Source organism: Lactuca serriola, chromosome 3 (assembly GCF_051521515.1).
Source record: "Lactuca serriola cultivar US96UC23 chromosome 3, Lser_US96UC23_V15, whole genome shotgun sequence".
Taxonomy (NCBI): Eukaryota; Viridiplantae; Streptophyta; class Magnoliopsida; order Asterales; family Asteraceae; genus Lactuca; species Lactuca serriola.
In genome coordinates this window covers 9,295,801-9,321,146 of record NC_136410.1, presented here as the reverse complement: position 1 = coordinate 9,321,146, position 25,346 = coordinate 9,295,801, and the positions used below count along the sequence as shown (strand labels likewise).

Below are 25,346 nucleotides of genomic sequence, written 5' to 3'. Positions count from 1 at the left end.
TAGAGAAATGTTTGATTCTAGAGTTTTGTTTCAAGGATTCTATCAGAGGTTAAAAATGCCAGTACTAAACAAAATTTGGTTTTGTTTCAACCCACTCTCCCCTCGTTTGCGATTGTCTGCTCCAAAGAGTCATCAACTCTCCCATGAACAAAATTTGGTTTTGTTTCACCCCACTCTCCCTCTTGAGGACTGTGATTTCAAATTTTGTTTTTCTTATTCCCTTTTGAGTCAATTTATCTTGTTGTCGGATCTAGTATGATATTTCCGTATCTTCTGTAAGTTCGACATTTGTTTTTCTTGTTATTGGATTTGTTATGGAGTTTGATTTTTGGCGATGTAAGCAAAAATCTGTGTTCAATTTTATATTTTAAGTTATATGATTTAAGCAAAAGATATGGAGATCAATTTTTGTATTTTATCTAGATTTCTATGTCTGATGAGTTTGATTTTTGGATTTTGATCTAGATTGTTATGAGTGTGATGAGTTCGATTTTTTGATTTTGAGATGTTGAGGCTACTATGAGTGACCTAGTAACCTTAATGTGTGGTTGGTGATGTAAATCTCATTGGAAATCATGGCTACCAAACAAACACACACAATAAGGGAATCAGAGGTGTGTAGTGACTTCCGGTGGCGGCGACTTCTAGTGACGAGTGAAGGGTGGTGGCGTATGGTGGATGGGGTATGCGTGAAGTTATTGTGTTTTTCTTTTCTTTAGAAAAAATAAAATGATTAATAAATAACATAAAATTAAAAAAGAACTACATAATGGTATAATAGTCTTTTTACAACATTTAGGGACTACTAACACAATAAAATCAAATTATAACGACGGTCTAAGTTAAAATAATAATAATAATAAATTAATGACGAAACACACAATTTATCTCAAATCATAGAGACCATTTGTTTAATTTACTCTTTATTTTTTTGGAGTAATCAAAACCAAATACAAAAATGGTCAAATTGACCACCAATAAAAAAAAAAGATTGGGATTTGACCAAAATATAAAAATAAAATGTATACCACATGCATTATTTTTACAGTTTTATCAAAATAAATAAATAAAGTTAAATCTAAAAATTAAGTTTTTTATATTGTAGTTCAATTTATTGTCGCGTGGAACCCTGAAAAAAATACCTAAATTCCAACAAAAAAAAAAAAAAACACGAAGTTTGTTTTATGTATTTGCATGAATTTGTTATTTTAGTATTTTCGCAGGCATACGGCAAAAATAATACTAGTTATTTGGATCAAATACTTGATTTTTACTTAAATTTTGAATTTCTTTGAAAAAAAAATTATTTGCACATTTATTTTTTCTTTATTTAAAATGCTATTAAATATTGTCACTTTTCTAGATTTTTGTAGTACGCTTTTTCTTTGGTGGACCACAACTATCGTTTCAGCATTTATTACTTGACATGTTATATTTACATATCCTTCTCAAACCCACGACAGGCTGCACCCTTCTTTTAACTCGTTTACTTCCACCATCAAGAACCTTCTAGAAATCGCGCCCATCTCCCATCCTATTCCGTTGTGTTTCTACCGTTTTCCGGCAAATACACCGGTGATTTTGCTAGCAATCCTTTACAATCCAGGTAGAGCACACAACTCTGTCGTTCCTAGTTTTTTATATGTGTAAAAGAATTTCAGATACTGTCATGGAGCTCCAGTTTTTGTGCCAGAAATACGACTTGATTCGTTTGAGATTGTCTTCTTATACATGCAGTGATCTGTAATCGGGTTCAATGTCGACGTCACCGGTAGAAAAAACTTGTGAATTGACAGGAGAGTCGTTGAGGACTATTCCGACGCCTTTTTTGACTAAGACATACCACCTTGTTGACGATTCATCATCAAACCAAATGATTTCATGGAACGAACATGGAAACGCGTTCGTCATTTGGCGACCAGCTGAATTTGCTAGAGACCTGCTTCCCAAATACTTCAAACACAACAATTTCTCAAGCTTCATTCGACAGCTAAACACATATGTAACATTTATCGTCAAATAATCGAATTAGATTCACCGGTTATGAGCTCCGTTTACTGATTTTTGTGTTTGAATGTAGGGATTTAGGAAAATCGTATCGGATCGATGGGAGTTCGCGAATGATTACTTCCGTAGAGGTGAGAGATTACTCCTCCGAGAGATACACCGTCGGAAAATCTCAATCACTCCGACTACTACGCCGGTTACAACATCAATCCCCTTGGCAGCTATGCCGATATCGACATACTCTCCGGCAAATTCAAGTGAAGAACTTGCCGATATCCAGACTTGTACCACTAACCCGGAACAGCTCCTAGAAGAAAATGAACGATTGAAGGAACAGAATTCCAAGTTGAGATGTGAACTCGATCATATACGAAGTTTGTATAGGAATGTCTTTACATTGATGTCTAATTTCCTATCGGGTCAACCGGAGAAGGAGAACGATGGATCAGAAGAAGAGAAAGCGGTTGGAGGTGGTGGTGGCGGTGCATATGTGGAAGAAGAGATGTCTCCGTGTCCACGGTTATTTGGTGTCCCAATAGGCGTAAAACGTGTGAGGAGGTCCGAGGAAAACGCCATTAGAGATGAAATGCTAGAATAGCAATTAGCAACAATTTAATGTAAAATAAGAATTGTACCTTATTGTACTGACTTTTTAGGTTGATATACAAACATCAAACCATAAATCAAAAAATAAAAAATAAAAAATAAATCTAACATCAACAAGGCAACATATAACCTACACAAACAAGTAAAAGACCAATAATGGAAGATGGTCTATGCTAGATCCACCTTCAGAGTTCATAATCATGGATGATTGTGTCAAATGCAACAAAATTAGTCTTCATGTATAAATTTGGTATCAGTCCATTCTTTGCTCACCATTTAATAGAGAGCGATAAGGAGTCAAGCCTCTATTTTGTATTTGTTTGAATCATTGTTTCAACTGTTTGTTTTCAACACTTGTGTAACATCTTTGTTGTCTGTTCTTCTTAAAAGTTTCTAAATATATTAATGCTTCTTGGCCTTTATAAGATATACATGTTATTTGTTTGTTGTGTTTGTGTTTGTTACACCGAACATGTCAAGATGTGACTTTAATGCATAAAGTATTTTATTTTGGGCTATTTTTATGATAATAATGATAAGAGCATCTATGTTTCTTGCACATACAACAAATCAAGAGCAAGTCTTTTGTCCAGTCTTCTTTATTCCTAGATTGTAATTTTTTATTTGATTAACATTGATCTTAATTTCAATCTAAAACATTTTTAAATAACTCATCGAAACATGTTCAAATCTTATCTCTATTCAACCCTATGATCATGGACGTTTGTCTTAAGTGACTCCAGAACATAACAGATAGTCTCATGTTGGCAACAAAGATTAACATGTGCATGAAAGCTGATCCGATAAAACTCCTTTAAAAAATGAGTATTATCTTGACAAAATTGCAAAAATGGTCCCTGTTGTATGCATTTTTTTGAGGTTTTAGTTCAAACCACGACTTTTTTTGGCTTCGTGGTCCTTTTGGACTAGTTTGTATGTGAAAATAGTCCATTCGAAAATTGAAATGACTATAATACCCTTGGGGTATTTATTTTTCATTTTTTAAAATTTAATATTTATTTATTTATTTTAACATTTAAAAATAATGGAGGACCCACCTCTCTCTCTCTCTCTCTCTCTCTCTCTCTCTCTCTCTCTCTCTCTCTCTCTCTTAATCACCCAAGAACATCTTCATCACATCATGTACATATTCATGAACTCAAGAACATCTTCCGCCACCACCCCCACCGTCTGCTACTTCCGTCTCCACCTAAATTTTTTCTACCACTTCACATCCATCGCCAAATCTGAAGACTCTCCCTCCCCGTTTATGGATCTTGAAACATCCCAAAAATACGACCCGAAAATTTCATTTTTAATATAACAAAAATCATAAAACTTAGTATCACATAATAAAACCATACGTTACGTATCTCGAAACCATACTAAAATACTGTGAGAAAAATTGTGTCACAACTGTATCAAAACATATCTAAGAAACTGAATCAACTCCCAGGACAAAACTTGAAGCTGTGGTGTGTGCGATGCCATCATCCCGAGCTCTTCCCTTTACTTGCGGAAGTACCTGAAACCAAAACTGAAACCGTAAGCACGAAGCTTAGTGAGCTCCCCCAAACTACCACATACCACACAATAAAAAATAAAGCACATACTGGGCCTTGCTCACTGCATCGGACCGAAGTCCGGAACTAGCTGCATCGGACCGAAGTCCGAAACTCACTGCATCGGACCGAAGTCCGGAACTGACTGCATCGGACCGAAGTCCAGAACTCACTGGGACCTTGTCCCCTGTATCGGACCGAAATCCGGAACTGTCTGAACATAGCATAACATAACACGTATTTGCTAACATAACACATATACTGCATCGGACTGAAGTCCGGAACACATAACACAAAACATGCTTGAATCACAAAGACATCAAGCACTCTAACTACTGCATCGGACTGAAGTCCGGAACTACTGCTAACTAAACGGGCCGACATTGTGGTCGTAGACCCGTTCCTACTGGAAGGAAAACTCACCTCGTGAACTGGCTGCTGAGTGTATGGCTCTGGAAGCTATCTGCTGCTGCTCTGGTATCTCCCCGGCTACAATTCCATAAACACACTCTATCAATTACTAATAACTGAATTGGGGTAAAATGACTCTTTTACCCCTGGTCAAAGTCAACTCTCCCGGTCAAAGTCAACCTACAGTTGACCTGACTCGCCGAGTTGGGCCGCCAACTCGCCGAGTCTCTATTCTCACTTCTCAACCCTACTCGTGGCTACTCGTCGAGTACGGCATCAACTCGACGAGTTCCCTTTCGATTCTAAAACTCAGGCTATCTGCATCCGACTCGCCGAGTCGTATGAACAACTCGACGAGTTGTTCTTGAGCTAAGAAGATTGCCTTGGACTCGCCGAGTTGTATGAACAACTCGTCGAGTCCCTCCATTACTGAGTCTGACCTCCAACTCACTGAGTCCACTCTACTACTCACTGGTCCCCACTCGGCATCACTCAAAAGGGGAAAAATCGGGGACTCGCGACTCGACTCGCCAAGTCGTTCTTCCGACTCGCCGAGTCGCATGCATGCAGTTACTCTAAACTCGATTCTGCTTGAATCCAGCGCATAAAACTTATAGATCTGGGCTCCCTTAGCTCGATTAACACGTAAAGATTCTATCTTTACGTGCCCATATGCACCCATGAAGATTAAAAGGCTCAAAAAGCACAATAAAGGCTAGATCTAGGGTTCTCAAGCAAGGAAACTTCGAAAAGGCACTAGATCAGGGCTCTAACACTCCTAAATGAACAGATCTAGGGATATCTCGACCCAACAAGGCATCCATACAACTATAAAGCTTGGAAAATACATTAAACTAGCCCTAGAAGTGTTCTAATGGAGGTTTTAAGCATAAAACAGGATAATTCCGAGACATACCTCAATGAACTCTGACTTTGGCCTTGGATCTTTGCTCTACACTTCCTATTTTTGGTCCTTTCTTCCTTTTCTTCTTCAATCCTTCAAGAATCCACACAAAACACTTAGATTATACAAAGGAATGGTTAGGGTTTCTCACAGGCTCTCTGAGGGTGAAGGAGGCGAGTTTGGGGCACATAACATTGCTTAAATAGTGAGCAAATCCGGGGATTTAGGGTTTCTTCCTGGAAGGCGGACTCGCCGAGTCCCGAATATGGACTCGCCGAGTCGCCGACTTACACGTGCTCGAAATCCCATCCCTACTCGACGAGTCGGGCTATAGACTCGCCGAGTCCCTCTTGAAAACTTCTAAATAAATACCATGGAAGCAACATACCAAAGACGGGTCGTTACAATTCTCCCCCACTTGTCTCAGACTTCGTCCTCGAAGTCTGCTACGGCTGAATCTGCAAATAACTTCGGGTGGTGCTCTCTCATCTCCTCCTCAGCCTCCCACGTCCACTCAGACCCCTTCCGGTGCTGCCACTGCACCTTCACTAACTGAATTACCTTGTTCCTCAAGGTCTTTGTCTTCCGGTCCAGAATTGCGACCGACCTCTCAATATAATTCAGGCTGCTATCAACCTGAATATCTTCTAAGGGAACAACTGCTGACTCATCCACCAAACACTTCCTCAACTGAGACACATGGAAAGTGTTGTGGATCTGGCTAAGCTCTGCTGGAAGGACCAATGAACCTGGGGCCCAGCTTGCCCCTCTTCCGAAACCTGATGACACCCTTCCAAGGTGAGACCTTCAGAAGGACCATATCGCCCACCCGGAACTCCAAGTCTGAACGCCTCCTGTCGGCGTAGCTCTTCTGCCGACTCTGCGTAGTCTGCAGTCTACTACGAACCTGCAGAATCAACTCGGTCGTCTTGAGCACCACCTCTGTGCTCCCAATGAATCACTGACCGACCTCGCCCCAACAAATCGGGGTCCTGCACTTCCTCCCATAAAGCATCTCAAAGGGAGGTCGATCAATGCTCGCATGATAACTGTTGTTATACGAAAATTCCGCTAACGGAAGATATGTATCCCAACTGCCACCGAAATCTAGGACACATGCCCGGAGCATGTCCTCGAGAGTCTGAATCGTCCTCTCGCTCTGCCCGTCCGTCTGAGGGTGGAAAGCGGTGCTGAAATGGAGACGAGTACCCATCTCGTCGTGAAACCGCTTCCAGAATCTGGATGTAAAACAGACGTCTCGGTCTGACACCACCGATACCGGCACTCCATGACGTGTCACTACCTCACGCACATAGATATCGGCTAACTTTTCCGCCGATATGCTCTCCTGGATCGGTATGAAATGAGCACTCTTCGTCAATCGATCCACTATTACCCAAATCGAATCTACCCCACGTGCGGTCCTGGGAAGCTTGGTGATAAAATCCATGGTGATGTCCTCCCATTTCCACACGGGAATGTCTAACGGTTGCATCTTGCCGTGAGGCCTCTGGTGTTCTGCCTTGACCTTCCTGCAGGTCAGGCACCTCTCTATATACCAGGCGACATCCCGCTTCATGCAGGGCCACCAGTAATCGGGTCGAAGATCTCTATACATCTTCGTCGCCCCTGGGTGGATAGAAAATCGAGACTTATGAGCCTCGTCCATCAACACCTGTCGTACTCCACCCCAGTACAGTACCCACACTCTCTCATGAAGGGTCAACAACCCCCGACTATCATAATCAAACGAAGCTACTCGGCCCACTATCCTCTCACACTTCTGTCTCTCCTCCTTGAGGCCCTCAACCTGAGCCTCCCTGATCCGTTCCAACAACGGAGTAATCACTGTCATCCTCAGACATAAGTCTCTGATAGGGGCTGTTGTCACCTTGCAGCTTAGGGCATCGGCCACTATGTTGGCCTTCCCTGGATGGTAAAGGATTTCACAATCATAATCCTTCAGCACATCCAACCACCTCCTCTGTCTCATGTTTAGATTCGGCTGATCCATAAGGTACCTCAAACTCTTGTGATCTGTGTAGATGGTACAACGGACCCCATAAAGGTGATGTCTCCAAATCTTGAGGGCAAACACAACCGCCCCCAGCTCTAAATCATGGGTAGGATAGTTAGCCTCGTGAGGCTTCAACTGTCTCGACGCGTAAGCTATCACATGGCCTCGCTGCATCAATACTGCTCCCATACCTGTGATTGAGGCATCACAGTAGACTATAAAATCCTCTACTCCCTCTGACGGGGTAAGGATCGGAGCCTCGCACAACCTCCGCCTGAGGATCTCAAATGTTGCCTGCTGCTCAGGCCCCCAACGAAACACCACCGACTTCTTGGTCAGTCAGGTGAGCGGCACTGCTATCTTGGAGAAATCCTGAATGAATCTCCGGTAATACCCTGCCAACCCTAGGAAGCTCTGAATCTCGGATGGAGACTTCGGGACCTCCCACCGCATCACGGCCTCTATCTTGGCCGGATCTACTAAAATACCCTCCTGGTTGACGAGGTGACCAAGGAACTGCACCTCGCGCAACCAGAACTCGCACTTGGAGAACTTTGCGAAAAGTCTCTCCCTCCTCAAAACTTCTAGCACCTCCCTCAGGTGCTCCTCATGCTGCTCCTGCGTCTTGGAATACACCAAGATATCATCTATGAATACTATCATAGACCGGTCCAGCATCGTCCTGCACACACGATTCATGAGGTCCGTGAACGCGGCTGGAGCGTTAGTGAGCCCAAATGGAATCACCACAAACTCATAATGACCATACCTGGTCCGGAAAGCAGTCTTCTGCACATCCTCATCTCTGACTCGCATCTGATGATACTCGGAACGTAAATCGATCTTGGAAAACCAAGACGCTCCCTGAAGCTGGTCAAACAAATCATCTATCCTCGGGAGTGGGTAACGGTTCTTCACCGTTACCTTATTCAACTCCCGGTAATCTATACACATACGGTGCGACCCGTCCTTTTTCTTCACAAACAAAATCGGAGCTCCCCAAGGCGAACTACTCGGTCTGATGAAACCTTTGTCTAGCAGCTCCTGCAACTGTGTAGACAACTCCTGCATCTCAGGGGGAGCTAACCGATACGGTGCCTTAGCTATCGGCGCCACACCCGGAATCAAATCAATCCCGAACTCTACCTGTCTCTCTGGAGGTATTCCAGGAAAATCCTCTGGGAATACATCAGGGTAGTCTCGCACTACCGGAACATCATCTACTGCCATTTTACCCTTCTCCCGGGCATCCAAAACATAAGCTGTATATCCGGCGCAACCCTGCTGAAAATAGCGCCTCGCTCTCGCAGCTGAACAAAAAGCTGGTCCGCACTGTGGTCTCTCGCCCTGAATCACTAACTCTCCCCCACTGGGAGTGCGAACTCTCACTAGCTGCAGCTCGCAATCAATCACCGCCCCATTGGGACTCAACCAATCCATGCCTACTATAACCTTATTCCCTTGCAGGGGAATAGGGACCAAGTCCACCGAAAACTGCTCGTCGAACAACTGAAGAGAACATCCTCTATGCACTCTGGCGACCCTCACGGTCCTGTCATCTGCTATCTCAACCTCTAGTGGACAATCCAGCTCCCCTGGAGCTCTACTAAATCTCTTGCTAAGCGCTAGCGATACAAACGATCGGGTAGCCCCCGAAGCAAATAATATTGTAGCAGAAATGCCGTTCACAGAGAACGACCCTATACAAAACATATAATCATAAGCAATAAACAATCAATAATAGTATAGAGATGAAGGGAAGATACATACCCGTCACCACATCAGGAGTCGCTCGTGCCTCCTCTGCTGTCATCTGAAAAGCTCTACTCTTCGCCACTGGCGCCTCGGCTCGGCCCTGCCGGCCATCTGTAATCCTCAAAGTAGCAGGGGCAGGTGCAGCCACCTTCCCTGCTGCAGCTAAACTCGGACACTGGGACTTTTTATGTCCCCTCTGATTGCACTGAAAGCAAATCAGATCTGATGCTGCAATGGCGGTAGCAGGGGCCGTACAATCCCTGCTCAAATGCCCAGTCCGACCGCACTTGTAGCAGCCGAAACTCCATGCGTTGCACACCCCATCGTGCAATCTCCCATACTTGCCACATCGACCGTGGCTCTGCTAACTCATGGATCTGTGATCTGAAACCTTGGGCTTTTTGCCCGAACTACCTGTACCCGAAACCGCCTCCGGTTTCCTCTTCTTCTCCATCTCAAGGTCAATCTCCCTCTCCCGAGCCCTAGCAATCATGTTATCCAGCGTTTTACAGCTGGACCGGCACACAAACTGGCGGATATCGCTCCGCAACATCTCATGATAACGGGCCTTCTTCATTTCCTCATCGGCTGCATACTGAGGAATGAGAAGAGCCCTCTCCCTGAACTTGGCGGTGATCTCCGCCACGGTCTCTGTAGTCTGGGTGAGGTCCTGAAACTATCTGGCTAACTGCTGCACCTCAATAACCGGTGCAAACTCCGCCCTGAACTTGGTAGAAAAGTCAGCCCAGGTCATGGCATCTAACACTGCATCATCTCCAATGGTATGTGCGACCTCTTCCCACCAATCTTGTACCCTGTCCTTCAGAAGACAGGACGCCAATCTAACCTTGTCCCCCTCGGGACACCTGCTCGTGCGGAAAGCGTTAGCCACATCCGCCAACCATCTAGTACTCGTTATGGGGTCCCGCGCCCCGTGGTAATCTGGAGCTCCACATGCCCTAAACTCCCTGAACGTAAGTGTGCGCGACCCCATCATGGCCGCCACCTCGGCACGGAAGGTGCCCAACCTCTCATCCATCAGCTCTAGGATACCCTCCTTGATCAAACCGAAGATCACAGGAGTCTGCTCCAGTATGATACGAGTAATCTCTGAAGAAATAAACTCTCTGGTCTACTCATCCATACGCTCAGCCCCCGAGCCTGTTCCTGATCCCTCCTCGACACCGGTACTACCGTCTGCTAGCCTCGAACGCAAAACCACCATTCTGAAACACATCATGGCAACATCAGAAAACTGAAATATCTCAAGGGATCATTGATACTACTACTAGCTTCCTGGTCTTGCCTCAGCCTTCCTTGATTCGAGTACGGATCCTCTGCTTTCAGTAGTACGGGCCCATACTACCTTCCACATCTATCCGTACTTTCCTCAAGAACTGCCTTGACTCCACCAAGTCACTACTACTACTACTGATCTCTGCTACTCTCATCCTAGGCTTGCCCTAGGGAAATCTCTGACTTCACTCAAACCAGTCCTCAGATGCCGAAGGCCTCCTTATAATGCTAATTAGCCATCACCTGAATACCATCACATGTGATGAGGCTCAGATAATCCTTCGAGTAAAAGGCTCGTCCCTACAACGGTTGGACTCAAACAAGAGCTGCGCAATAGGGTCAAATCCAACACTCTGAGATTATTCAACCCTGATCACATGTGATGTGACGTATTCACCTAATGGCTAACTCCCATCACTCGGAGTCCAACAAAGCACAAAGCAAGCAGTATTCGCACACAAGAAACTACTCAAGCAATTCTATCCTCATAACGAGAAAACTGTACTAGCATACAATGCTAAACTCATACTATCAGGCATAACCTAAACAGGTTATCCTACTGCTGTCTACTCAATACTAGCATGCAATTCTCATAAAGCTGAAACACATATAGCAGGCACATAAGGCATCCTCCTAGATCCTTAGTCCTATACTAGCATGTTGTTCTACTGAAACTGAAACTGAACTAATAAACTTGTATGGGTAATTTGGGAGTACTTACTTGAGCTCGGCTGATCACATGCACCACACCCTTATCTCGTTTAAAAATTCTTTTCTTTCTAAGTACTTTTCAAAATTTCTTTCGAAAACATTTTCTTTTTTTGAAAATCTTTTTATCTTTCCCTTAGTTTGAGTTCAGATACACCCGGAAGTGTATCCGAATCCCTCAAACCAAGGCTCTGATACCAACTTGAAACATCCCAAAAATACGACCCGAAAATTTCATTTTTAATATAACAAAAATCATAAAACTGAGTATCACATAATAAAGCCATACGTTACGTATCTCGAAACCATACTAAAATACTATGAGAAAAACTGTGTCACAACTGTATCAAAACATATCTAAGAAACTGAATCAACTCCCAGGACAAAAACTGAAGCTGTGGTGTGTGCGATGCCATCATCCCGAGCTCTTCCCTTTACTTGCGGAAGTACTTGAAACCAAAACTGAAACCGTAAGCACGAAGCTTAGTGAGCTCCCCCAAACTACCACATACCACACAATAACAAATAAAGCACATACTGGGCCTTGCCCACTGCATCGGACCGAAGTCCGGAATTGACTGCATCGGACCGAAGTCCGGAACTGACTGAGACCTTGTCCCCTGCATCGGACCGGAGTCCGGAACTAGCTGCATCGGACCAAAATCCGGAACTGTCTGAACATAGCACAACATAAACACGTATTTGCTAACATAACATATATACTGCATCGGACTGAAGTCCGGAACACATAACACAAAACATGCTTGAATCACAAAGACATCAAGCACTCTAACTACTGCATCGGACTGAAGTCCGGAACTACTGCTAACTAAACGGGTCGGCATTGTGGCCGTAGACCCGTTCCTACTGGAAGGAAACCTCACCTCGTGAACTGGTTGCTGAGTGTATGGCTCTGGAAGCTATCTGCTGCTGCTCCGATATCTCCCCGGCTACAATTCCATAAACACACTCAATCAACTACTAATAACTGAATTGGGGTAAAATGACTCTTTTACCCCTGGTCAAAGTCAACTCTCCCGGTCAAAGTCAACCTACAGTTGACCTGACTCGCCGAGTCTCTATTCTCACTTCTCAACCCTACTCGTGGCTACTCGTCGAGTATGGCATCAACTCGACGAGTTCCCTTTCGATTCTAAAACTCAGGCTATCTGCATCCGACTCACCGAGTCGTATGAACAACTCGACGAGTTGTTCTTGAGCTAAGAAGATTGCCTTGGACTCGCCGAGTTGTATGAACAACTCGTCGAGTCCCTCCATTACTGAGTCTGACCTCCAACTCACTGAGTCCACTCTACTACTCACTGGTCCCCACTCGGCATCACTCAAAAGGGGAAAAATCGGGGACTCACGACTCGACTTGCCGAGTCGTTCTTCCGACTCGCCGAGTCGCATGCATGCAGCTACTCTAAACTCGATTCTGCTTGAATCCAGCGCATAAAACTTATAGATCTGGGCTCCCTTAGCTCGATTAACACGTAAATATTCTATCTTTACGTGCCCATATGCACCCATGAAGATTAAAAGGCTCAAAAAGCACAATAAAGGCTAGATCTAGGGTTCTCAAGCAAGGAAACTTCGAAAAGGCACTAAATCAGGGCTCTAACACTCCTAAATGAACAGATATAGGGATATCTCGACCCAACAAGGCATCCATACAACTATAAAGCTTGGAAAATACATTAAACTAGCCCTAGAAGTGTTCTAATGGAGGTTTTAAGCATAAAACAGGATAATTCCGAGACATACCTCAATGAACTCTGACTTTGGCCTTGGATCTTTGCTCTACACTTCCTCTTTTTGGTCCTTTCTTCCTTTTCTTCTTCAATCCTTCAAGAATCCACACAAAACACTTAGATTATACAAAGGAATGGTTAGGGTTTCTCACAGGCTCTCTGAGGGTGAAGGAGGCGAGTTTGGGGCACATAACATTGCTTAAATAGTGAGCAAACCCGGGGATTTAGGGTTTCTTCCTGGCAGGCGGACTCGCCGAGTCCCGAATATGGACTCGCCGAGTCGCCGACTTACACGTGCTCGAAATCCCGTCCGTACTCGACGAGTCGGGGTATAGACTCGTCGAGTCCCTCTTGAAAACTTCTAAATAAATACCATGGAAGCAACATACCAAAGACGGGTCGTTACAGATCTGAAAAGCCCTTCTCAAATTTGTTCATCTCGTATCTGTTTAAATCCTAGGTTGGTCACATGAACGTTCACACATACCTATGTATATGACATTGTAACATATAAGAAACACACAAAAATCACCACTCATCCCCTCCTTCTTATCTCTCAACAGATATAAAAGTAAAAAAAAAAAAAAAAAAAAAAAACCCCACCTTGATTCCATCTTCGTCTTCAAAGAACTCACACCTGTATCACCATATTTTCTTCTTCTTCAGGTGAATCATGGTTTTTTTGTTCATAAACGAACTCACACACACAAATCGATAGTTGCAGATATGTAGGGTTGAGTTTTCTTACTTTTAACTCTCAAGAATAAACCCCGAAATCAAATAGGAACTTGAATCTAAAAACTTAAGCAAATATGAACTTGTGGTTACAAATATGTTGGTATGTTCTTGAGCTCTTTTCTCTCTCTTCAGATGAAATCGTAGTTGTGTGTGGGTGTGTGAAATCGAACTCTCTTTCTTCTCTTCAAGAACAAAATCAAAATTGATACGATTTTTGCTTTGGGTTCATCAGATCTGGATACGATTTTTGTTTTTGGGTGTTCATCAGATCTATATTTGGTGAAAGGGGAAGAAGATGAATAATAGAAACCGATGATGGTGTTTGGTGGTAGCGTCACCGAAAGGTGTGGCTGGTAATATATATATATATATATATATATATATATATATATATATATATATATATATATAGAGAGAGAGAGAGAGAGAGAGAGAGAGAGAGGCCCAAATTAATTAATTATTTTCTTTTTTATTTAAATTTAATAGAAAAAAACATAAAAAATAAATCCTAAGGGCATTACAGTCATTTCAGTTTACCAAATGACCAAATCCGCAACGAAACTAGCTCAAAATGACAACTAATCCAAAAAAGTCGGGGTTTAGACTAAAACCCCAAAAAAATACATACCACAGGGACCATTTTTGCAATTTTGTCTATTATCTTTAGTTTTGTTTTTTCATAATAACAAAAGATATTAGATTAAGTTTGGGCCAGCCAAAGCCCAGGGCAACAATTCATAATGGGGCATCAGTCTTTCAATCTCTCCCCGTTAAATGTTTTTTTAGATTGATGTTTTGGTGCTATATTTGGGAAAATAGTTTGTATACCGTCCTGCTGCCAAAATAGTTTTTGCGATTGGGTTTTAGACTTTTAGCCTCCAATCAATTAATATCCCTACTCATCAATTTGGTTTCACTGATTAGAGGTACCTTGGATGTAAATTGATATTCATAATAAACCATTACAAATGTTTTAAGTTGCCAGAAACATTTGGGTCTGTATTATCATGGATGAAAAACAGAAAAACATAGGTCCTGTTTTGGATGTTAATGTCAAGATTTGAAGGTGGATGCATTCAAATGTGGTCGAAAGCCAGTATAGTTAGCTCGAAGAGTTTTAATTCTGTCTTGAAGGTTTAGCTACTAATGTGTTTTTCTAAAGTTTGTTGCCACAAGTTGTACTGTTAAAAGTAATTATCCTAAAAGTTTGTAGTTAAAAATGATTTTATTCATAGTGAATTCTTCATCAAGCTTGCTTCTCAGTTTCCATGTTCTTAAGAATTGTTGTTATAATTGTTTCATCATTTTACCATAAAATTAATTGGAAACTTCACATTTAATTACTCAATAATAGATTTGCCCAACATTTTTTTACTGCAAACTTGTGGATTTACAGAAACATTTATAAATTTTATGCTAGTTTGGTAGGACAATTTAAGTTTATTTGGGCCCAAAGTAAAATTTCCATTTTCGCCATGGGTCCGTTAGGTCGATGTGAAGCCCAATCATATGATTAAACAGCCCATCAACGGTTACGGAGAAACTGAGAAATGAGCGATCTGTCTTTGAAAACAGATTGAATACAGACTTGACGAACTAGGGTTTTTGTCGTTTTGATTCCACAATGAAGAAGAAGAAAGTCAAAGATTCATCCCGATTATCGAAGGAAAGTGATTTAGAATCGTCGGATTTCAACACGGCAGTCATGAGAATCGCCGTCGCACAGATGTGTCAGTCCGTCGGGTATCAAGGCGCTCAAATCTCAGCACTCAAAACCCTAACGGACGTTGCCGTTAGGTACCTTCGATCACTGGCGAAGTATTCTACTACCTTCGCTAATTCCACCGGCCGAACACAGTGTAACCTTTTCGACATCGTCCGTGCATTGGAAGAGCTTCATTCCGACATTGGATTCCATGGAAACTCAGAGCCTAAAAGAAGATTAAATATACTCACCGATTCATCGATCCTCCGCGACACGATGAATTTTGTCTATAGGAGACGCGAAATTCCATTTGCAAAGCCCTTGCCTCGCCGTAGTCCTACACTTCCATCAAATCCACCATGTTTTTCCAATCAGAATACAAAATGGAATCACGTTCCGAGTTGGTTGCCGGATTTCCCTAAAATCAGTGACGCTGGAGAAAAACCGATCTTTACTGCATCAAATGAAGGTGAAACCGCATGGGAGAAGAAGATGCGATCGACCGAGTCAAATAAGCAAATCAGCAAGTTACCAGTGAATAGGAAAAAGATAAGTTTTAAGATTGGTGGTGGTAAGAATGAAATTGAGATGGCGTTTGGGGTTGATTTGAAGAGTGGGGTTTGTAAAGGTGGAAAGAGAATTTCGTGCCAAATCTATGATGATGACAGGTTTTCAAATGCTAGCAGCAGTAGCAAGAAGAAATTAGAAGAATCTTCTTCAAGAACAAAGATGATTGTGAGGCATTCATGATGAATCACAATTGCCGAAATTCTCAAAAGAGGGATTCTTATAAAGTATAGCCACTTGGGGGGGATAAATTTGATCTGTGCCGATTTTGTTTGTAAGTTTTAAATATATAGCGTAAATGGGATCCATGATTCATATAATTGATATAGATCGTTGGTTGTTAAAATGTCTGAGATTTATGTGTCTCGAAAAGGTTACGCGTTCGAGTCTGCTTGCATACATGTTATTAATATCTAATGATTAACTTCCTAGATTTTAATTTTTATAATATTATGATTATTCAAAGAGAATAGGACCATATTTTATGGTTTTTTTAAATACCGTCAAATTATTTAAAAAAAAAAAAACTACATTTCAAGTTAGCATTTCCTGATACTTCAACCTTATCTTTATTCAATGAGATATTGACTAAAAGGACCAGTGTGAAATACTTCAACCTTATCTTAATTCAAAATTTTGTGTCTGCTAGTTTGCAAAGTGCATTAAAAAAAAATTTGTTTGTTGCAATTTTACCGTTAGCTTGTTATTCCTACTTTTTTGGTTATTGGCATACTAAAACTTAGGTAAGGTAAATTTTATATTTTAAAAAAATAATCATTTATATCCATAGTAATTTTTCATTCTTCTGGTATCCATTTATAATTATAATTAAACTCATTTTCATAATAATTCCTCTTATTATATCTATTTATCATGTGCAAATGAAATGAAACATTTTTCATATATAGTTTTATGTGATAATGACTTAAAAAGGTAATATCTTTTTCGATTTTTATATATTCGGTCACTGAATTTTTTTTGTCTATATTTTACCCATTCAACTTGTTAAACTGTACACATTCAGTCTTTATGACCGTCTATTATAGGTTAGCTGATAAAAATGATTTAATAGGTAATATACTTATTTTGTATATATTTACTCATTAATATTTTTTTAAACATTTAATCCTTAATATTTTTTTTTGTTACAAATAAGTCATTTTTGTTTTTATATTCATTCAATAATTATGAATGTTGTTTTTTAGGGTTTTCTCACGACTACTTTATTGCTTAGGTCATGTGTTCTGAACGTTATAATTTCTTTATACGATCTCGATGTGTTCGTATTTTAATCTACTACAACTTTTGTTTAGATCACTCTCGTTAAAAAATAATATATATTTATTTACGAATGCATGTATGGATGTTTTTTTATAAAATCATAATTAAAAATATATTACATTTTAACGGAAGTAATTTTAACGAAAGTTGTAGTAGACTCAAAAACGAACATGTGGATATAAAGATCGTTAAAGTCTAATATCGTATGAAGAAGTTACAATGTTCATCACGGTTCAACTGGTGTGGTATTAGCTTCATCACAGTTCAAAATGTAAGTGATATCATACAGTTCACAGCATCATGGGGGCGATGTCTAAAAAAAGAGAACGGCTTATGGCTATTTGCTATGAGATGTTTTGGATGGTATGGAAGGCTAGAAACGATCGACTACTCAAAGGAGGGTTGTGGGTACGAATTAGTAATCAAGGAGGGTTGTTGTGTAGGGATTGAGGAGTTGAGACGAGAGGATTTTCGTACCGAGGAGTATGCAGACACTACGCGACATCGAGGTGAGTTACCTTCCAGTAGAAGTGGGTCTAAGGCACCAAGGCCGGCCTACTAGTAGTTGATTATAGTTGAGATGATTGTCTTTGTGATAATTGTCTGGTTTGCTACTACCTGATATTTTATGTGTGAGCATGATATGTTATATTCGTTAGTGGTAGTAGGAGGGGACTAGTCCCCAAGTTCGATTGTTAGGACCGAAGGGTAGGTCGGGCACCCCAGATCTGCCTGACGGTATGTTTATGTTATGATATATGCGGTAGTAGTGGTAGGGGTGAAATAGTCCCTGGGGTTCAGTTGTTAGGACCGAAGGGTAGGTCAGCACCCCAGAATGGCCAGACTGGGTAGGTCAGGCACCCCAGAATTGCCCGGCAGTATATATGTTATGTGATTATATGGCATGTGGTATGATGGGGGAACTCACTAAGCTTCGTGCTTACAATTTTCATTTTTGTTTCAGGCACCTCTTCAGCGAATGGGAAGGAGTCGGCGCGGTAGCTGCACATCACACGCACATAAGCTTTCCGCATTTTGTGATTCATGGGATTGTACTCTAATTTTATTGTCACTTGATGATATGATTTCGGAAACATGATTACTATGGTCTTATGGATTGTTATGTTATCGACAATGTTTTGATAAATGGTTTTATAAGTTAATTAAAAATGAAAATTTTGGCTTGAAAAATTGGGATGTTATAGTACTATCACTGATAAACGTATCATCATCTGTAGTAATATGGAAACCATAAAACTCAGGTGAAATCCTAACTCTATTGGAACGCCTAAGAGGTAATGACTCGTCAATTGGTTCAACTGGAATTTCTTCCTCAGGTTGAGCCCTAACATCTTTAGAGGTTCCTTCATCGTTTGATTCCTGAATCTCTTTAAGATCAATTGTACTTCCATTGTCCTCTTTGCATATGAGCCCTGTCTCACGAAAGACTCCACTTCGTGCTACAAAAACCATGTTCTCAATAGGTATGTAGAACAAATATCCAAAGGAATTATGTGGATAGCCGATGAAAATATGTCTCTCACTTCGAGGTTTAAGCTTGTCGTGAGTCTCTCGTCTAACGAAAGCTTCACAACCCTGAACCTTGATATGTGCCAATGAGGGAACCTTACTTGTCCATATTTCGTGAGGTGTTTTCGCAATCTTCTTAGTTAGGACAAGATTAAGAATGTGGGCGGCAGTCTCTAAGGCATACCCCCAGAATGAGATTGGAAGTAAAGTTTGACTCGTCATGGAACGAACCATGTCCAACAAGGTCTGATTATGCCTCTTAGCCACACCATTAAGTTGTGGTGTTCTAGGAGGTGTCAATTGTGAAACTATTCCATAATCCTTGAGGTAGTCATGGAACTCGATACTAAGATACTCACTGCCTCTATTGGATCTAAACATCTTTATCTTCATGCCCAATTGATACTCGACTTCCTGTTTAAACTCTTTGAACTTTTCAAAGGTTTCTAACTTATGCTTGATTAAGTAAATATAGCCATATCTACTATAATCATCAGTAAAATTCACATAGAGTCAATTTGCATCCCTTGTGGTAGATCTGAAGGGCCCACACACATCTATGTATATGAGATCCAACAATCCTTCACCTCTTTCACAAGAACCAGTGAAAGGTGATTTTGTCATTTTTTCCAGTAAACAAGACTTGCATATATCATTTGACCTTAGGTCATATGATTTCAACACTCCAACCTTTTGGAGTTGGGTGGTGGTTGTCGAGGCCAACACAAATAATAACCCTAAATATTACACACTAAAATAGTGTATAGTGGTAAAGGGATCGAATCCACGGAGATTGGTTCAATTTATAACTCTATGAAAAATCTCTTTGTAAAAATACTTGTAAAATGACAATAAAAATAAAATGGGGGGTTTTGGTGTTTTGAAATACTTGAAACAAACTAGAATTAACTATGATTTAAATAGACAAATGCAACAAAAATAAGAGTTTGATGTAAAATCAATAAGGGAGAGATGGTTGACTTAAAGTTTCCTCACTTTGACTTTTGATGAACATATCATTAGAATCCAATGGTGCAATACTTTGATTTAAATCCTTAATTTGGCTATAGTAATCCAAGGAGCTTGAGATTACCTAGACTTTTCTTAATTGTTGAAATGGCTAGAGAAGCTCACAACAATTTCCTTAGTCAAAGTCACTAATTCCAAATAGCATGTAATTAGTGAAAGTCAACTAGCATTAAGAACCAAAAAGTCACCAAATCCAAGAGGGGTCAAATGCTTTCACCACCATGTTGGAGGAAATGTTTTTATGATTGTGTGAAGCAAAAACAACACAAAAATCATTTGTTGCTTGCTAATTTGAGGATCCTTTACTTAATCAAGAAATTAGCCAACTAATCACCACAAACACATTTAAACTCATGAACTAAAACATACAAGTAGTGATAAGATGTTAAAACACAAAACATTCCCATAAAGATTTAAGAACATGTTCATGGATTCTTCAACATTCAACAAAAGTTCAAAGGATTAACCAAAAGTCAACCAAGATTAGCTTAGCCAAGCATGGCTAAACACAAAGAAACAAAGTTAGAGAAATTTGTACCAAACATTAAGCAAGAATCAAGAGGTAAAAATATGATGTTCTTCAAGGGTTCTTGGCCTTCAAAAGTCTCCAAAACTCCAGAGAGAATCTTCAAAAATCGGATGTCCAAGAGTCTCCAAAAGATGGGCACTAACCTTCCTCAAATAGCTCAAAAGAAGAATTTCCGAAACTGCCCCTGCAGGAGGTTGTGCGACCCGCGTGCTGTTGCGCGGGTGGGTTGCGCGGGTGGTCCCTGAATGTAGCATCTTTGAGGTTTTGGGCCTCCATAGCTTAGCCCACTTGGCCCAGTGCGAGCCCAATCAGCTCCTAGCCCATTTTTCTTCAAGTTTTCTTCAATTTAAGCCCAATTTGGCTTCTCCAAATGATTCATAGCTCGTAAACTCGCCCGATTAATAATCTATGCATGCTTGAATACACTCCCGCATCTTGCAAATTTAAATGTTTATTTCTCTCCAAGCCTTCAAATAATCATCAAGCACGCTCCATGCATCATCTTCACAATCACCAAGCCTAACATCCTTTTTGTCTACCAAATCTCATCGCTTCCCATACGTCCCGAATACTCCCGCTCCGCTAGACCCAAAAACCTGCAATTATGCTCACAAGATTCGAAAGTACCCGAAGTAGTCATGAAATAACAAAAGGGAAAATATGCATGGAAATTATCTAAATTAAGAATGAAATATGCTAAAATAAACTATAAAAAGAAGTAAACAAAACTAACTGTCAAATCACCCCAAGCTTAAACTTTACTTGTCCTCAAGTAAGACAAGACTAAAATGAACTTGGGATGAACTATCCTAGAGAAAATAAAAAGAATGGATAGAGCCGCAGAACCTGATCACCGTTAGTCAACATGGTCAAAATTGATCTTGCTATTACCTCACGAATTTTTCATCCGATGACAATGGTACCATAAACCATAGCCAGGACAACTCCTTTAGGTGAGTAAGGAGGGATGAGCAGTCGCAGCCTCAATGGAACATGCATACAATGAAGAATATCTGTAGTAGGGAGAAAGCAGCTGGATGGGCTCGGGTGGAGCTCTTCTTTAAATGTACACTCTGATCTCACGTCTGCCGGTTTCTCTCATGTGTAACTAGGTTTAATCGCTCGGGCACCGTTGTAGGAATCAGCTCACTTGGTGTTGGCCCAAACCTCCCGTAGTATCTGACTCGACAGTCTCCCTAACATCACCAATTTGCGAAAAACAACTCGATCTATATACAATAAAACATACCTAAATAAATGAATATCAAACGTTGGGTGACCAAAATGTTGGAAGATTTAGTTCAGTAATTGAACCGGTCACCCTTCTCAGATTTCTGCAGCTGGGAATTTGCCTGCCCCTTTTTTTTTGTATTTTTTTTTTTTTTTTTTTTTGGTACTTGAAGGTAATGTAATAACAACCCTTTGACTCAAAATTTGGTTCCTAAAGTGTGTAAGTGGAACCGAAAGGGTAGTAATATAATCCGAATGGTCTAAGCGAGAAAATGACCATGTGTGGAGCATAAAGATATAATGTAAGCTCCTTTTCAAATTTGTGAATTTTTTTTTTTTTTTTTTTTCAAAAATAAAGAAAATGTCCACATGCGGACTAAAAGACTTCTCTAAAATCCTAAGAAAACCGCAAAAAGATATGGTGATGTAAAGAGACCGGATATGGATTCTACTCGGGGACAAGCACTAGTGCTTCATCCTAACGGTTCAAACATGATCAAGTGTGATCCTCTCGGCGGTAGTGACCGCAAGGCTAAGACATCCATTGCTATAGTATATCCTACAGTCATTAGTATTGTATGCATAATTCTTCATGAAAACTACCTGTCCATGATCACTTACCCCTTTAAGCTACCAGCATCTGATCCCAAGTATGAAATCCCAAACTGCAGCTAATGGTCCCGGTTCGATGGGTGAGATAACAGCAAGATCCTGGACCAATAATGATACAATAACTGTGAACCTATTCCATGGCATCCAGGGGTGAGAATAAACAGACAACAAAAATGCATGAATGTTAATGCCTAAGCTAAATGTTATGCAAAAATATAAAAGGTGAAAAAGAAAAAATAAAAATTTTTTGGATTTAAAAAAAAATGAACGAAAATTAGCTTAAATCTAAAATGTTATGCAACCTAATTAAAAATGCATGGAAAAAAATATAAAAGGAAAATGAAATGCCCCACCCCAAGCTTAAGAACAAGCATTGTCCTCAATGCTTAAGGTAAGGGCAAAAATGACCTAAATCGGAGGATTGGATGACGGGAGATGTTTGTGGCGGTGGTTTCGTGAAATTACGACCAGTAGAACTCCGACAATCTTGAATTTTCCGGTGAGGTGGGTGCTGGAAGGTTATATGAGAGGAATGGAGTGGGAGGTCAAGATGATTAAATGAGGGAGAAGGGAAGCTGAACATTTTAATCTATGGGTCAAAAAGGGTCAATTTCGGTCAATGTTGGTCAAGAAAAGTCAAAAGGTCAACTCATTAAAACCTTTGGTCAACACTTGGTCAAATAATAGCCAAAAATAGCCCAAATTGCCCAGCACAGTGCGCGGGTCGCGCAGTGTAGCACGCGGGTCGCGCAGACCTTGCAGTTAAGTCTTGGGCCAATGTCGCTTCATCACACCTGGCCGCGCAACCCACCCGCGCAACAGCACGCGGGTCGCGCAACCTCCTGATCCTGATCTTCATTTTTGCTTCATTTTTCTTCGTTTTTCACCCGTTCTTGCTTTGGAAGGCCCCAAACACCTAGAAACTCTTGATTTCTTCAAAAACAACTCTTTTGAATCCCAAAAGCATCTTCAAAACTCATTTATTGAAATTAAAAACACGAAAACACAATGCGTTCCAAAAATGCCATTCTTTAACGTCTTTGGCGAAACGCCTCCAAACTTCACTTTAACACTTTGGGGCGTCCAAATGGACGACATCTTGGACATTTGAATCAAAACCTTCATTGAATGGCTTCAATCGATGTCCATTAACCTTGCAAATTTGCCCCATGTCTACATTTTTTAATTTCCACACCTCCATTGAGACTCTTTTCTTGTATTTGACTTTCTTTTTACGGGAGAACCATATCGGACTTAGTCCTTTGATAATAGCAATCATCCAACCATATTCTTTCTTGTACATGTTCAGTAAGGTGACCAACTCTTCCCTCTTTGACATGGTGGTTGAGTAGGTGACCGGTTGAGTGTCTTCTTTCTCGGGATAGGTAACCTTTGAAGAGTCCGATAAATTTATCGCTTCCAGCTCTTGTGGTTGGTCTACCAATGGAGTTAGTTTCTCAATGGTAGTGGGTGGCTCAACCTCTCTTTCATTAACCCATATCACTTCCTCTATAGTTTCATTGTCAGCTTTTTCAATTTCTTCTTCTTCTTTAACAACCTCTTCCACTTCTACTTCTTCTTCCTCTTCTTCATATAACACTCTTGGGCCATCAAAAGTTTTCTCATCTTTCAAAGGAATGCAACATGCGTTATGACATGGGCTCTCTTCAGATGGTAATTTATGTTGAGATTCCACCATACTCAATGATTGGGAAATTTGTGTTATTTGTTGCTCTAAGCTTTTGAGGCTAGCTTGAGTTGTTTCTTGGAAAATTTGGGTAGAAGTGGCAATGCTTTTCACAATTTCCTCTAAGGACATGCTTGGCGTTTCAGTTTGTTGAGGAGGATAAGGATAGGGTTCTTGGAACAGTGGAGTTGGTTGGTATTGGTTATTTCCCCATGTTTGGTATGGGTTTTGGTAATGGTTATTTCCCCAAACTTGGTTGTTGTCCCACCATTGATCATGTTGAGGCTGATCATAACTCCATTGGTTTGACCGGTAGTAACTTCCCTTATCTTGCACTTCTTCCCATTCTCCTTGTAAATATGAACACGTGTCGGAATGTTGTCCATTTTGGGCACAAAAATCACAAAGAAGAGGTGTGAACTGCACACTCTGGTCACTTTCAATCATCATAACTAACTGAGCTAGCTCAGAAAGTTGCTCTTCGGTGCAAGGAGTGTTCATTTCCAAATCATACTTTTTTTTTTAATTTCGGGGTTTTAAATTAGAGTACCTGCACAATGAGATGTAGGCATAGAGAAACAAACTGATTAAATCAAAACCAATCCCCGGCAACGGCACCAAAAATTTGGTGGTTGTCGAGGCCAACACAAATAATAACCCTAAATATTACACACTAAAATAGTGTATAGTGGTAAAGGGATCGAATCCACGGAGATTGGTTCAATTTATAACTCTATGAAAAATCTCTTTATAAAAATACTTGTAAAATGACAATAAAAATAAAATGGGGGGTTTTGGTGTTTTGAAATACTTGAAACAAACTAGAATTAACTATGATTTAAATAGACAAATGCAACAAAAATAAGAGTTTGATGTAAAATCAATAAGGGAGAGATGGTTGACTTAAAGTTTCCTCACTTTGACTTTTGATGAACATATCATTAGAATCCAATGGTGCAATACTTTGATTTAAATCCTTAATTTGGCTATAGTAATCCAAGGAGCTTGAGATTACCTAGACTTTTCTTAATTGTTGAAATGGCTAGAGAAGCTCACAACAATTTCCTTAGTCAAAGTCACTAATTCCAAATAGCATGTAATTAGTGAAAGTCAACTAGCATTAAGAACCAAAAAGTCACCAAATCCAAGAGGGGTCAAATGCTTTCACCACCATGTTGGAGGAAATGTTTTTATGATTGTGTGAAGCAAAAACAACACAAAAATCATTTGTTGCTTGCTAATTTGAGGATCCTTTACTTAATCAAGAAATTAGCCAACTAATCACCACAAACACATTTAAACTCATGAACTAAAACATACAAGTAGTGATAAGATGTTAAAACACAAAACATTCCCATAAAGATTTAAGAACATGTTCATGGATTCTTCAACATTCAACAAAAGTTCAAAGGATTAAC

General features: G+C 40.5%; 2 protein-coding genes and 1 long non-coding RNA gene across 3 annotated transcripts; all 3 read left to right on the top strand.

The window, feature by feature from the left end:
• Positions 1 to 1,460: 1,460 nt before the first annotated feature.
• On the top strand, positions 1,461 to 3,024 carry LOC145094263 (heat stress transcription factor B-2b-like). The gene is made up of 3 exons (XM_079032544.1): positions 1,461 to 1,606; positions 1,738 to 2,002; positions 2,081 to 3,024. Exons 2-3 carry the CDS (start codon positions 1,757 to 1,759, stop codon positions 2,603 to 2,605), a joined length of 771 nt encoding a protein of 256 aa, XP_078888670.1. The 5' UTR covers positions 1,461 to 1,606; positions 1,738 to 1,756; the 3' UTR covers positions 2,606 to 3,024.
• Positions 3,025 to 15,382: 12,358 nt separating this feature from the next.
• On the top strand, positions 15,383 to 16,213 carry LOC145095013 (transcription initiation factor TFIID subunit 8-like). Its single transcript, XM_079032956.1, has one exon. It carries the CDS (start codon positions 15,383 to 15,385, stop codon positions 16,211 to 16,213), a length of 831 nt encoding a protein of 276 aa, XP_078889082.1.
• A 988-nt stretch (positions 16,214 to 17,201) lies between these two features.
• Positions 17,202 to 18,502, top strand: LOC145094262 (uncharacterized). Its single transcript, XR_013703247.1, has 2 exons — positions 17,202 to 17,820; positions 18,276 to 18,502. It is a non-coding gene; the product is annotated as an uncharacterized LOC145094262 (long non-coding RNA).
• Positions 18,503 to 25,346: the final 6,844 nt, after the last annotated feature.